Source organism: Penaeus chinensis, chromosome 33 (assembly GCF_019202785.1).
Source record: "Penaeus chinensis breed Huanghai No. 1 chromosome 33, ASM1920278v2, whole genome shotgun sequence".
NCBI lineage: Eukaryota > Metazoa > Arthropoda > Malacostraca > Decapoda > Penaeidae > Penaeus > Penaeus chinensis.
The window spans coordinates 33,066,759-33,081,758 of NC_061851.1; the positions used below are offsets into that span (position 1 = coordinate 33,066,759).

Genomic DNA, 15,000 nt, shown 5'->3' on the forward strand with positions numbered 1-15,000 from the left:
GGAAATAATTACAATATTAAGAATTACAGTAAAAGTCACAACAATAGGATATAAAATAAAAGTTACACGAACGTAACCGGATTCACGGATTTCAGAACAAGTGTAAACAAACAGAGAAAATTCAGTCGGGAAAAAAGCCCCAGAATTGCAACTTCTAAGACGAATTTCCTGCAATTCTGCGTGAAATGTATATGCATTAATATTTGATTTAGTGTAAGGAGAGGCTTATGATATTGTCGGTGATAAGGTATTACGGAAAGTACAAAGAAATATGGCAGAACAAGTGAGTTTTGTGCAGAGTGAAGACTGCGAGGCACTGCAAGAAGAGGTTGTGGTAAGTATTTTTATTTTTTGATACTCGAGTCTTGTTGTTTTGGGTTGAGTTGTGCAATTGCGTGTATTGGCTATGAGGAATGGATCATGTCTTTTGTAAGTATTATGGGTACTTATTGTGTGTTGTGATTTGAAACACGGATAGAAGATAAATGCCTGTTGGTTGATGTTGATATTTGCATATTTGAAAGAGTAGTTTTTTGCGTTAAGACAACATGACAGTCACAATGAACGTGCACTAATTCTCATATTATTTGATGTGAGTAGAGTTTGGTAGTTTTCTTTAGAATACCTAATCTAAAATGTGGTTTTCTTACAACCTACTCATTTGCATGGTGGCTAATGCCACTATGACAAAAAAGTCAACAACAATCCTCCTGGTATATTCTAGCAGGGTTAAGCTTGGACTGTTTCCTTATTTAATGAAACTTCCCCTGGGTGTAATGGTGTATTGCAGTTAACTCGGCTAAACACACCAGCATCTTCTTGCTATGACAGCCATCCGTGAACTGCCTCAAACTGTTGAACTTCGCAGTGTGCTAAGCAAGAAGTAGCATGAAACTGCCTTTGCTTATGAATGACCTGCTAAATGTATAAAGTTGAGTTGAATATCTTTTCCAAAGGAATGCATATCAGGGAAAACAAAATCCATAAATCAGTTGCTTCACCCACTGCTGCCAGGGACTTGCAATGTGCACTGTTTTGTGAATTGTATTTATACAGATGGATCCACAAGGGCTTAGCCACCAAGGAGTCCATTATTAGACCATGTGACCTCCCCTGATTTCCCCTTTCTTTGGGATTTTGAAAAAATACTAATGCTATTGATATGGATGCTGTTATTATTATTGTAGACTTTTTAATTACAATAATGTATCATTATTGCTATTAGGGATATTAGGTGAAAGAGTATACTTTTGAAACTAAAGGAGAAGGGTAAACAGGTGAGATATGAAGTACCAGAAATTGACTCCTTGGTAACTAGACTAAGCACTCATGGAGCCATGTAAATGCTCATTTAGAGTTAGCATGCTTTTATTTCATGGAGAAAAAGGACTGAACTTTTACTTATTTTGATTCTGGAAGATTGTATTTTGTATTTTAGATTGAGGACTTAAAAGGTATGTTATGTACCTAGGGGAAATTAGGGGGAAAAAATAACATCAGTATATGAAAACCCTATACTTTAACCCACAGAACACCTCTTACGTGTGCGGAGAATGCTTCCACGTCTTTTCCACCATGGTGGATTTTACAGCCCACGATTGTACCGTAAATGGAGGAGGGGCCTTCATGGGCCAGGATGAGAGCCAGTACCATGAACAAATTATACACGAAGAGAGGAATGAAGGTGAGACATATATTTAGGTTTGTTTGTTATTGCATATGTTTATTTATTGGTTTGCTTGGTTAATTTTCTATTTTCATTTGCTACCAAGAGATTTATGTTATAGTTATTTCTTTGGTAATGTAAGATGATTCTTCCCCTTTGTTTTGAATGTTACATTTTTAGAATATAATACTTTTAAGAATCCCCAGGCATGTGAAAAATATATTTCAGAGAAGTTGGGATTTTGATTCTATCCAGTGTATGTTCCTAGTAAAACATTTTAAAATCTTTGTATGAAATTCTTTTAAGGCACAGGACATGCAGAGACTGAAGCAGACATGGAGGCAGCTGTTGCCAGCATCCTTGTGGAGAAGATGAAGCAGAAGGCACCCCAAAAGCAGACATTCCATGTGGTTCACCTGGAAGAGAAGCAGTTAGAAGAGGTTGCGTCTGGGCAGTTTGAGGAACCTACTATCGAACACACCAGTATCATAGACTACCAGACAGAACCAGATCCCCTGCTCCACATTGTTGAACACACAGATCAGCTTGAACCGGGGATGGTTATAGAAAGCATGGAGATTCCTTCAACTAATGTATACATCTATGATAATCCATTTTATCTCAATCGATTGATGAAAGATAATACCTGTGGCAGGAGGGCTAGGCACGATGCACCATACACACATCGGCTAGGTTTGTGTTTTCTACCATTAGATATATTTTTTTTGTTGTACCTAAACATTTTGTGGTCTCACTAAAGGTAGCTAAAAGTTGCAATCATCATTATCATCAGTCATCATTAAACAGAGGTATAGAGATATCATGGTCAAAACCTTTAATTGAGGAGTGCATATATGTTCTCGTTAAAATAAGGCTTACAATTGATTTATAATCCAACTTTCAAGTATAGGAAATACAATGTATTAATGCAAGATAAATATTTTATCTTTACTACAGGACCTTGGGATGATAGGTCAAGCAGACTGCTTATCCAGTTGTTGAAGGAATACCCAAAAGCCTTTTTCATAATGGGGAAGAACTCCAAGAGAACAGAAGCATGGGAGATGATCCGTTACAAGCTCAGTGAAGCTGGATATCATTTCACTGTGTTGCAGGTGAGAAAATTTTTTAATACCTATATATACACAGGGAGAAATTTGACATTTTGATTTTAGTTTATAGCACAGGTATATAGCTCTTTGTCTTGCTGCATTTAGATTCCCTTTGTTGTAATGTATGTGACAGTTAATGATAACTTTTTTCCATTTCTCTTGAGCATGTTTACATCTAATTTTGATTGCTTTACTTTAATTTTATTAATGTTATCTTGTCTATTTTTAAAGATACGAATGAGGTGGAGAGAACTGTGCAAGAGATATCGCAATATTGTTAATCACAATGATTTGCATAAAACTCGTCGCTCCTGCCAGTTCTTTGAGGAACTAAATGATCTTTTTGGTAAGTGAAATATGAGTGTGCCAAATGGGAAAATGCAGTGACACAGTAATATAGATGTATAACTTAGTTCCCTGACAAAGACCCAAACATCTGCTGCTCTCAGTATGACGTAGAGGGAGCAATACTAAATCATCTTTTCTATTTGACCACTCTGGGATTATATAAAACTTAAAAGGATTTTTCATTGATAGGAATAACTGTCATTAGAGGCTAATTATTTACATAATATTTGAACTAACACCCAAGAAATGAAAACAGAAATAGGAAAAATATAAATTTTTGCCATTTCCCACACAAGTTCTAAATTACCAACACCATAAGAAATTCTTAACTTACAGGAGTCTGGGACAGCAAAGCAACAGAAATCCTGATCAAGGAGCTGGGAGCAAACGGCACCAAGCGTCTGGGTCAAAATGGAGGGACTCGCATGCGGTTTAAGGCCTGGCAACAGATTTCCGATGTCCTGGCAGAGAGTGGATACAGGTGGGTTGTAAAGATAAAGAATGTACACAGTGATATACGTATGTGTAGATGTATATACATTCATGTATGTATATATAAATTGAAATGTATATGTATTTGATTTATATATATTAATGTATATAATATATATGTATTCAATATAAATTTATATGTATTTCAATGTATATATATATAACAAATATGTATTTACACATGATATTAACAGTATAATATGCAAATATATTGATTCCTTCTTCCCTCACAGGTTCACAGCAGATCAAGTGCATGGAAGATGGAATGCCTTAGTGATGCTGTACAGAAGGATGGTCAACCACAATGCAAATTCCAACAATGAAACTATGACAATTGCTTTCAAGGAGTCTGTGGAAAGTGTGTTTAGCTATACTCCAGACAGCAAGATATTTGAAAAGTGTGAAAAGCAGCTTAATGAGAGAAGTATGTGAATTGCTTAGGGATATATATATATATATATATATATATATATATATATATATATATATATATATATATATATATATAATCTATCTTAGGGATTATTTGGGGTTCATAGTGTATAATTTTTGCATTTTTATGGTTTGTCTCTTTTTGTGTTTAAGTCAGTCTGTTTTATGTCATTATGTTATTGTTATATTAGGATATATTGTAAATAGTTTTTGCCTAGTTTATGTTTAACAATATTTGTCAGTTACTTATGATAAAGAGGAGACACATCTGTGTATGAATATGCAACTTTTTTCTATCATCAAATATTTTATTTTGTTCTGCAGTGAAATGGACACCATCCCTTGAGCGATGTCTCCTAACAGCTTATAAAAATTTAGTTGACAGCCCCAAGAAAGAGCAAACAAAAAACAATGAACTCTGGCAGAGGATTACCACAGTAAGGATTTTTTTTTTTAAGTACTAAAAGAAGGTCATTGCCAGTTTATTTTTGCCAAAATATGATAAAGAAATATTATTCTTACTGAAGATTATTTCCAGTTACTTTTGCCAAAATGTGTTTATGATATTTACATATGTAGATGCTTGATTATATCCCTTTATTTTGAGATTTAAGAAGTGCTTGCAGTTGAACCACAAAATGATATTACAAATGAAAAACAATTTTTATACTGATTGGGTTGTTATCTTTTCTTTCAGTATTTAGAGAAAGAAGCCAGTTATGTTACAACTACAGAAAGAGTAAAGACTCGTTTCTATGAGCTGGCAAAGCAGTATGCAGCCATGTTGCAGCATAATTCTGACCCAGGGACACTTTATCGGGAGTCAAGACATCATGAAATATTGGCTGAGGTATACTGTCCTACTGGAGTTTCTATGTACATATTATCATTACTATGATATGCATGTCTATACAGTCTTAATATTTATTCTAGTAGTTGTGTAGGACAAGTCAGTAAAATTATTCTCATTAGCTTTTTTATTTAGTTATAAAGTAATGCACTAAATATCTTATATTAGATGTTGTTTTGTATTGGATATAGGATAGCATTGTTTCCAATATTGTTCAAAATAACAACATGAATTAGCAAATTGCAACATAAGATAACATAGAATAGAGGTTTTTATAAAAGGAAAATAAAGAATAATATATTTTGAATCTCTTTCCTTACAGATTTACAGCAGATACAATTGTTGGCCACATGATGGCTCTACTATTAAACTTGATAAATCTAATGCAATACGACTGAGACAATGTAAGTTTTTGTATTATTATTTTTTTCGTTCTAGGTAATACACTCCTCTTTCTTTATAAGTTTTGATATTTCACAAAAAATAATTTAGGGTAAATATTTTTAGATCAGTCATAGCTGCATAGAAAGTGATCTTTGTTGACATTCCAAAACCATATTATCTTAATGTATTGCTTATTAAGTAATATCATATTGTCATATATCCTAGTAAGTTTTTGATTTGGAATCAGGTTCTTCAGGTATCAATGTTACACCTGCCATTGTCATTACATTAAATATTGATATACAGATTTTTGTTTTTTCATTGGATTTTATAGTATCCATAGTATTATAGTATGTTATTTCTTTTTTATAATACAGTAGATGCCCAGCTTCTCTGGAGTGAAGAGGAGTCCATTGCAGTATTACAGCTCTACCCAAATGTCTTGTTAGATCACATTAGTAACAGTGATCAGCCTCAGCCACCAGAGGAATTGTGGGTTCAGTTGGCCAAGGCATTATATGCTTCAGATGGTTATGTGAAGGCTCCCTATGAGGTATACTAAATAGTGTCTTTTTGTACTACATAGCTTGTGCTTCTTTGCAGTACATAATCTAGATTTATAGATGTCTGCTTATATGTCAGTTTATTTGTCAATCTATGTATATCTATATAAATATGTGTGTCCTAAGTGTGAGTGTGTATGCATTAGGGTGTTTCAATAATTGCAACTTTTCTAAATAAGTAGACCCTCCTCACTTTTTCTGCATGCAACACAGCAGATAAATAGACTGAATTCACACCTCACTACATGGACTGACTTTCTTGTCCATACATACCAATAAAGTAGAGCTAGAAGAAAGTTGTCTCTTGCATCCTACCATCTTGTCAGACATCAACACCTATTGGCCTATTCCAAGTTCTTGTACATGCACCATATTGACCAAGCCTGCAGTCTGTGTCTGTGTGTCTGTGTACCTCGTGTTTATGTAAGTATTAATATTTATCTTTATGTGTTGGCACCTTGCAACATGCATTAAAACCTCCTCCCACACGACCACAGATAGAGGAGCACATCACCCTCCTGCGCCGCGGCCACAAGAGCTCCAGACGCTTCCCATTCCAAGCAGCAATGGACCTCTTGGAAGAGACAGAGACCTCGCTCTGCTTCTCTCCCGAGTCCCCCTCGAGAGACAGTGACCAGCTCTTGCCCTACTGGAGTCATGGAGCTGCCAGGCTAATGCTCGACCTTGTCATCCACTATCGGCAGGAGGGCATTAAATTGATGACGGACAATCTCTTTGAGGTTATTAGCCGCAACATAGAGGAGGAGGGTTATAGGTATTGATTATTTATGTACTACTGTTTATGTATTTAGTTATTTTAGCTATTTTAGTTCTGACTGATGTATTCAGATACTGAAAAGGTTAGCTTAGTTAATATTGAGAAAAAGGATGAACTGGAAAAGAACATGTTCATGATGGCTAATTTACAAAATGGTTCATTGCATTTGATTAGTTTTTGAGATAACAGCCTAGATGATTAGTAGATTTAGATCGCTTGTTACACCTACAACTCAGGGGTTACATGCTTCACATTTAAAAAATAAAAAAACAGAGGGTTATCAGTTTTATTTCATATTCATCTTTTGTCTCAGTAAGCTTCTATTTTTTTTTTTTTTTTTTTGAGGGATGGTTTTTCATTCTTTTTCTATTTTTTTCCTTATTCTTATTCTCATTTTCATTCGTCTTCAGTCCCCATTCTTTCTAAGTCTTATTCTCATTCTTATTCTTATCTTTTTGCATATTCTGTTTCTTACTTATTCTTATTCATATACATATTCTTAATCTTATTCTTATTCTTAATCTTAATCTTAATCTTATTCTTATTCTTAATCTTAATCTTAACCTGATTCTGATTCTGATTCTGATTCTGATTCTTATTCTTATTCTTATTCTTATTCTGATTCTTATTCTTATTCTTATTCTTATTCTTATTCTTATTCTTATTCTGATTCTTATTCTTATTCTTATTCTTATTCTTATTCTTAGTTTTAGCTTTAGTTTTATTTTTTTCTTGTTCTTTTTTTTAGTGTTATTCTTATTAATATTTTAATTTTTTGTTTTAAACTCAGCAGGGCCATTTCTAATCCATATAATAATGTATTTTAATTGAGCCTCAAGCCAAAAAAGTGCATAAAAATTCTCCCCTTTTCTGTTGCAGTTATACAGCTGATGAATGCCGTGAATATTTCTTCCTTCTACAAAAGATATACAAGAATAGGCTCTACAATAGCAAGAAAAAGCCGACAGAGAATGCGAAGACTTTTCCGTACATGGACAGAATGACAGAACTGCGGATAATTTCCAGCCAGCCAGGAGTGAACAGTAAGTGGTCTGATTATGTATTTATAATATTTACATTTATTAATATCTATAGGGTTATATGTTTGTATTTTCATGATTGCTGTCATCCTTATACTCATTTTTATACTCCTCATCTTTATCCTTATCCTCACCCTCATCCTTATCCTCCTCCTCATTCTCCTCCTCCTCCTCCTCCTCCTCCTCCTCCTCCTCCTCCTCCTCCTCCTCCTCCTCCTCCTCCTCCTCCTCCTCCTCCTCCTCCTCCTCCTCCTCCTCCTCCTCCTCCTCCTCCTCCTCCTCCTCCTCCTCCTCCTCCTCCTCCTCCTCCTCCTCCTCCTCCTCCTCCTCCTCCTCCTCCTCCTCCTCCTCCTCCTCCTCCTTCTCATCAGTAGCCACATCAGGACTTATATGAATATCAGCGTGTAGGTATTTTGTAATATGTACATTTGAAGAATTCTGCCTTATCGTACTTGACACTGATTTAAAATCTGGTCTATGAATATAATGTATTTAATTGTCGTCTAGTGATAATTATTGTTACTGTTCTTTATCAGAAATAAACGACAAGTGTTCAGCTGTCCTCACTGCAGCTGCATCTCAACTGACAGCTGTGAAAGAGTGCGATAAGGAAAGTAGAAGGAGAGCGCTGGAGACTGCATTGTTGAAATGCAAAATGCACTTGAGAGACGTTGCTCACATTCGCCCTCCTCCTTCCATTCGAGAGGCAAGGCTGCTAGTTTTTGTTATGGCTGTTTTCTTGTCTGTTTTTGTTTTTATGTTTTATGGTTGTAATGTTTTAAAAGGATTATACTTCTGTGATTTTGTGACAGTTATTTTGTTTTATGGTGATTGTACATTATTATGGTATGTTTCATCTGAAAGTGACCATCTTGTAGAAGGGGCTAAAATTGGACTTTTTTGTATTGGAGGTAAATGGACTGTTAGGTGTTGATTAGATTACCCCAGTAAGGGTCCCTTTAGGGTTCATTATTATTAAGCTGATATATACTGTAATTTATGGTGAATTTTGCCTATTAGTTTTTTTTTTTTTTTTTTTTTTTTTTTTTTTTTTTTTTTTTGGTAATCATCTTTTATTTATCATATTCTTATTGTAAATCATGTTTGATTAGTATCATAGGTATGTTTCATTAGCTTTCACATCTTTAGTGAAATCATTCTTTATTATGGTTACATTTTATTATCCTGTTGCTCATGTTTTCTGAAAATACCATGTTTTAATTTATCCCTTATTTTACAGCTTGGAGGCTTTTTGATGGCAGTTGTAAAGGAGAAAAGTGCCAAGCCCAAAGGGGAAGTAGAAGATGTGAAAAAGCTGACAGATATTTTAAAGCCTCATTTGGATGTACTGGCTTTGATTGCAGGTATTTTTTATTTTATTATTATATACCTTAGTGATATTTTTTTTGTATATCCTTATAACGATGAGAGAAAAGGAAATCAGTTATGACTAGATCTTGGAAAATTCAGGCTGTAAATGAGCTGTGATTGACCTCATATTGACACTTTCTCTCTCTCTCTCTCTCTCTCTCTCTCTCTCTCTCTCTCTCTCTCTCTCTCTCTCTCTCTCTCTCACTCACTCACTCACTCACTCACTCACTCACTCACTCACTCACTCACTCACTCTCTCTCTCTCTCTCTCTCTCTCTCTCTCTCTCTCACTCTCTCTCTCTCTCTCTCTCTCTCTCTCTCTCTCTCTCTCTCTCTCTCTCTCTCTCTCTCTCTCTCTCTCTCTCTCTCTCTCTCTCTCTCTTTCTCTCTCTCTCTCTCTCTCTCTCTCTCTCTCTCTCTCTCTCTCTCTCTCTCTCTCTCTCTCTCTCTCTCTCTCTCTCTCTCTCTCTCTCTCTCTTTCTCTCTCTTTCTTATGTTTGTATTTCCAGAACATGGAGCAGTGCATATATACCATGACTACCAAGCAGAAGCTTTAAAAAGCCGAGATAAAGAATATGAAAGAAGAAAAATGAGTAAGTAGATACCTTGTATACATGATATTCTTAAATGCATAATATTCTTGTAATACATCTTATCATTTCGCAACAGGCAGGCAAGTATTTTACATTTCTTATGAGTGTGACATGTGCTAAGCTTGAAGATCCTCAAAGAAAAATATCCACAGAAGCGATTGGTGTACAATGGACGAATGACAACACCCGCATTATGTTGGAAACTATCAAGGAATGGCTTCTGCTCTGCCACGATAATCGAGAAATGGAAGAGGTTTTAGGATGCAGTCAACCACTTTGGGAAGAAGTTGCCTATAAACTGAGTCGTCGCTTTAACAAATGCCCTCAGATTTGTTGGCAGTATTTCATTCGGGTATTTATCATTGCATTTTATTGTTTTGGAAGAGATGATAACAATATATTTGAAAATATTTTTTTCAGAATTACTTTCTTCAGTGCTTTCATGAAAAAATAGGAATATCAGGAAGCTAGATGTTTCAACTTGATACAAACATTTATGCTCACTCTGCACTCTTTTTGTGTGAAAAAATGCATAGTATATATTATTGCTCTCTTTCACTAAGTTGAGAAAGGAGTACCTAGCAGCACTGACCTCTGAAGGCTACCTGAAGTACATACCAAGTTTGAAGACTTCTCACTGCCAAGAGCTTCTACAGGGTATTTTGGCTCTCCATACGTCACATGATGGGGAGTGGGATGAGAGAGGTAAGTGCAACATGAGACAACTGCACAGGTATTTGAAGGGACTAAGTGTCTCTTTCTTTTGGTTAGAGAGATTTATTTTGTTTTTTTGATAGTACTTGGTTATAGTATGAAATAGATATCTTATATAGTAATTAGGCATTTGTTTCTCATATCTATTTTGAGATTTTTGATTAAATAATTAAGAGCTGAATCAATGGACCTCCATTAACACAATTAAGGTGAAAATAAACATTTAAAAGCTTAACGGAAAATATGTTAATATGTTGGCCACCTGCAGTATTATGCAGTTGTGCATTACTTTCATCAATTCTTACTATCAGATGCAAGATGGATGCAAGAAACAAGTGGATGGAACTGCAAGGAGACACTTGAACTGCTCTTCACAGTCAGGGAATTTTGGTCGGACGAAGAAGCACTGAATTGGAAAATGGTAAGGTCGAGCTCCAGTTTAATTTCTTTAAGGTCTGAAGAAATCTCAGTCTGGTTTTATGACAGATAGGACGTTGATATTGATAATGTTGATAATGATGTTGATAGTAATGATCATGATAGTGATAGTAAGCCCTATGATAAAGATGATAATAGTAGTAAGGGTGAAGATAATAATGAGGATAATAGTAATAATGGTGATGATAATAATGATGATAATAGCTAATAGTGATAATAATAATGATAATGATTATAATGATGATAATTATAATGATAAGAATAGGAAAAAGAATAAGAACCAGAGCAATGATAAAAATGATTATAATAATAAGAAAAAGAGTAAGAGTAAGAATAAGAATATGAATAAGAATAAGAATACTAATGATAATAATGATGATGATGATGATGATGATTGATGATTATAATGGTGATAATGATAATGATAATAATGATAACAATGATGAAAATAATAAAGATATTAATTATGATGATAACAATGATGATAATAATAATAATGATGATGATAATGATAACAATAATAATGATAATAATAACAATGATAATAATAATAATAATAATAATAATAATAATAATAATAATAATAATAATAATAATAATAATAATAATAATGATGATGATGATAATAATAGTAATAATAATAATAATAATAATAATAATGATAATGATAATGATAATGATAATGATAATGATAATGATAATGATAATGATAATAATAATAATAATAATAATAATAATAATAATAATAGTAATAATAATAATAATAATAATAATAATAATAATAATAATAATAATAATAATAATAATAATAATAATGATATTAGTAATGATAATAGTGATAATGATGTTAATATTGATAATGATGATAATGATAATGGTAATATAGATAATAATAATGATAATGATAATGATAATAATAAATATAATAAATATAATAATAAAAATAATGATAATGATGCTAATGCTAATGATAATAATGATAATGATAATGATAATGGTAATATAGATAATAATAATGATAATGATAATGATAATAATAAATATAATAAATATAATAATAAAAATAATGATAATGATGCTAATGCTAATGATAATAATGATAATGATAATAAATATAATGATAATAATAAAAAAAATAATGATAATGTTGAATATAATGTTAAGGAAGATGATAATGGGTGATAAGGATGAATATGATGGTGATGAAATTAACATTGATATTAATGGTTATAAAAATTATGATATGAATAGTAATAATGGTAAGAGTAATGAGCATTTTCTGTATAAAATTTACACCTATTTCAGATAAGCCTGATGATGAATGCTGGAGGTTTTAAACGTGATGCAAAATCCTGCTATATGCGATTTAAAGAGCTGTACACAGAATACCAAGACGCTTCCAAGCACAATGAGCACAGTAGCATTCGAGATCGCCAGAGGTCTTCCTTCTATTACAAAATACATTCCTTGTTTGGGCACAGAGACAAAGTTCCTTCATATTACTCTGGTAAGTCCTTTTATATTATGAGTAGGTAAGAAAGTTAGTGATAGGTCTAAGTCTCAGTAAATTAGTCAAGTTCATCTTTTGTTTAGGTGTTTCTGAAACTTGGTAGTATATGCATGGCTGATGAGAGGGAGGAGACTTGGTCACTGTTTCAGTATGTCCAGCTCCAGTCACCTCCAAACAAGTAGTAAATTAATTACAGCTAAATGGTAAGCCACATAATAGAGAGTGGGATACGTTGAGGATAGGATATAGACTGTATTATGCAAGTCAGTGTAGACGACATTGAACTTTTCACAATTGAAGATCAGAATGTGGCCATGAAACACCTACAACTTGGCAGGGCCGCTGGGGAAGATGGCATTACTACAGAGGTGATAGTGCACTTTGAGGGAAAAACATAGCTGCCTTCTCTGTTTGACAACTGTGCAGCATTCTATCAAATCCTGAAGATATGAAGATGAGTGAGATTCATCATCTCCAATAAGTTTTTGGCCAATATCCTTTCTGTGTAAACTTTATGATCTTAGTACGCAGTCAGCCAATTGTTAAAAAACAATTGACAACAAACCAAGCTGGCTTCAGACCAGACTGATCCTGCTTCTTTCCACCTTAACAATCACCAAGCCAATGGAAAACAAAAAGTGGGGAAATGCCAAACTGGAAAACCATTCTCACCCAGATTATGAATGCTTCACTCTTGACAGAATTCTTTCTTTCAAAGAAAACATACTTAAACTGAAAAACAAATAAATAACAAGAAATAACTTCCTCAGCAAATTCAACACCACTAGCAAGGGAACAGAACAAAAAAAAACCCTCAAACAGACAGCTCTGGCACTTTGCTACTTTGCTGAGTCCTTTGCATCAGTATGGTCATGCTATACAGCCATAAGTCATATCTGTCAAAGCAATACCCTTACAAGCCTTATATAATCTAGCTGCTTTTCCACCTCCACCAATCCAACAAGAAGCAATTGCAAAACATGAAAGGTACAGATAACTTTTTGATCCATTGCACCCACTTTATGGTCACCAAGAAGTAAGATGAAGACTAAGGTCTTGTAAAAGCTTTCTGACCATGGAGGGCCTGGGTCAAACTCAGATAGTAGCCCACACCCTGGGGAATTGACAGGAGAGTAACTGCTGGCCATTCAATGAAGTCTTGCCAAGCACAGTGGAACATCCCTGAACAGGAAGGACTAGGTAACCCTTAACCCAGTGTCAGCGAGTTTCAAGACTACAATACCATCCCCACTGTAATAAAAGTTTATCTATTGTCTTTACACATAGATGGCTCTACAAGTGCATAGTCACCAAAGAGTCAGTTACTAGTCTTACCTATCTGATCTGTTTACCCTTTTCCTTTATTTTTTGAAAGCTTCATATCTATTATTTTATTGTCTTTGATGTTATTAATATTTGAATAACAATTTAATAATCATAATATCAATAAAAATGATTTGTAATTGAGTATTTGAAAGAAAAACACATTTTCCCATCAATTCAAGAAATGGGGAAATCAGGATCGGTCACTAGGGCCAACTGATAGACTCCTTGCTGGCTGAGCACACTTTGAGCCATCTGTATGTAACAAAACTCAAAACCAAAACTAAAACCACAAAAGACATCTACATACAGGGATTCACCAATGGCCCAGAATGCCATTGTGGCGAGACACCACATACAATGGACCACATCCTCCTGAGGGGGCTCAAAGGGCCTGACTGCTCCTACATAAACCTTTTGGAAGCTAATGACGCTGCCCTACAGTGGATACAGTTTTAGCAAGACAAGTTATGATGATTGACTAATTAAGATTTAAGAATCATGATGCAGTTTTAGGTAATATTTTCAAAAGAAAAACTTCAGTGCTATAATGTTCAAGAAACAGGGATGCTACTCTCTGGAAGTCAGAATATACACTGTTATATTACAAACTCTTCATTTGGAAATAGGAAAAGTTAACAGTGAAATTGGAATGGAAAACAAAGTACAGTGGAAACATATTTCAGGTGTTTATTATACCTATCAAGAACTAGGCTTATAGGTTATAAATGGCTTCTGTACTCTCTTTGATATGCTATCCAATTTCAACATTTTATGTTTTTTCCACTTATAGGATTATACATTTCACTTTCAAGGTCAGAGAAATAAATCATATATTCACAGTCATAATTTTTTGCTCCCTTATCCTCAGAGGACACAAATGAAACAAGAAACACTGATATAGATGAGGAAGAACTTATTGAGGTGCTACTAGCTGGTATGAAAGAGATCAAGAATCTGTCATGCCACAGTGTTCCACGTGTTCCCCTCTTGCAGGCCTTGGCTCAGTATGTGGACATCCACTGCCAATCCTCTGGTCTAGGATTGAGTATACATGAGTGAGTATTATTTAGAAGTAGCTGTACTTGCATATTGTATCTTTAATCTCGTATTTTATACAGTGAAAAAAATCTTAATTTACAATAGATTTTGCTTGCATAGCTATAGGAAGTATTGACATTCCTAGCAGCAAATTGGTCTTCCTTGACTTTTGTTTGTTTTGGATTTGTCTTATTCTAAGGAAGTTGTATTATTACACAGCATAGTTTTACTTTTTTTACCTTTCTCTCTGTCTGATAGTAAATATAATTCAGAAGAGATAAGACATATAATTTTCTACCTCTTTCATTCTTTTACTCACAGGATATGGAAGTATTTGGTACAGGT

General features: G+C 34.0%; 1 protein-coding gene across 1 annotated transcript in view; it reads left to right on the plus strand.

Annotated features, from left to right (window-relative positions):
- Positions 1-120: 120 nt before the first annotated feature.
- LOC125043007 overlaps positions 121-15,000 on the plus strand; it is a 16,870-nt gene continuing 1,990 nt past the window's right edge. Inside the window, exons 1-22 of the mRNA XM_047638934.1 lie at positions 121-334; positions 1,531-1,684; positions 1,973-2,359; positions 2,624-2,781; positions 3,010-3,124; positions 3,463-3,607; positions 3,852-4,042; positions 4,375-4,487; positions 4,748-4,900; positions 5,223-5,304; positions 5,662-5,837; positions 6,345-6,622; positions 7,505-7,668; positions 8,202-8,371; positions 8,906-9,029; positions 9,546-9,629; positions 9,782-9,981; positions 10,193-10,334; positions 10,655-10,764; positions 12,087-12,288; positions 14,486-14,672; positions 14,977-15,000. The exon at positions 14,977-15,000 is cut by the window's right edge and continues 139 nt beyond it. Of these exons, the coding sequence (XP_047494890.1) occupies positions 272-334; positions 1,531-1,684; positions 1,973-2,359; positions 2,624-2,781; positions 3,010-3,124; positions 3,463-3,607; positions 3,852-4,042; positions 4,375-4,487; positions 4,748-4,900; positions 5,223-5,304; positions 5,662-5,837; positions 6,345-6,622; positions 7,505-7,668; positions 8,202-8,371; positions 8,906-9,029; positions 9,546-9,629; positions 9,782-9,981; positions 10,193-10,334; positions 10,655-10,764; positions 12,087-12,288; positions 14,486-14,672; positions 14,977-15,000 (3,422 nt within the window). The 5' untranslated portion in view covers positions 121-271. The remainder of the gene's footprint in view (positions 335-1,530; positions 1,685-1,972; positions 2,360-2,623; positions 2,782-3,009; positions 3,125-3,462; positions 3,608-3,851; positions 4,043-4,374; positions 4,488-4,747; positions 4,901-5,222; positions 5,305-5,661; positions 5,838-6,344; positions 6,623-7,504; positions 7,669-8,201; positions 8,372-8,905; positions 9,030-9,545; positions 9,630-9,781; positions 9,982-10,192; positions 10,335-10,654; positions 10,765-12,086; positions 12,289-14,485; positions 14,673-14,976) is intronic.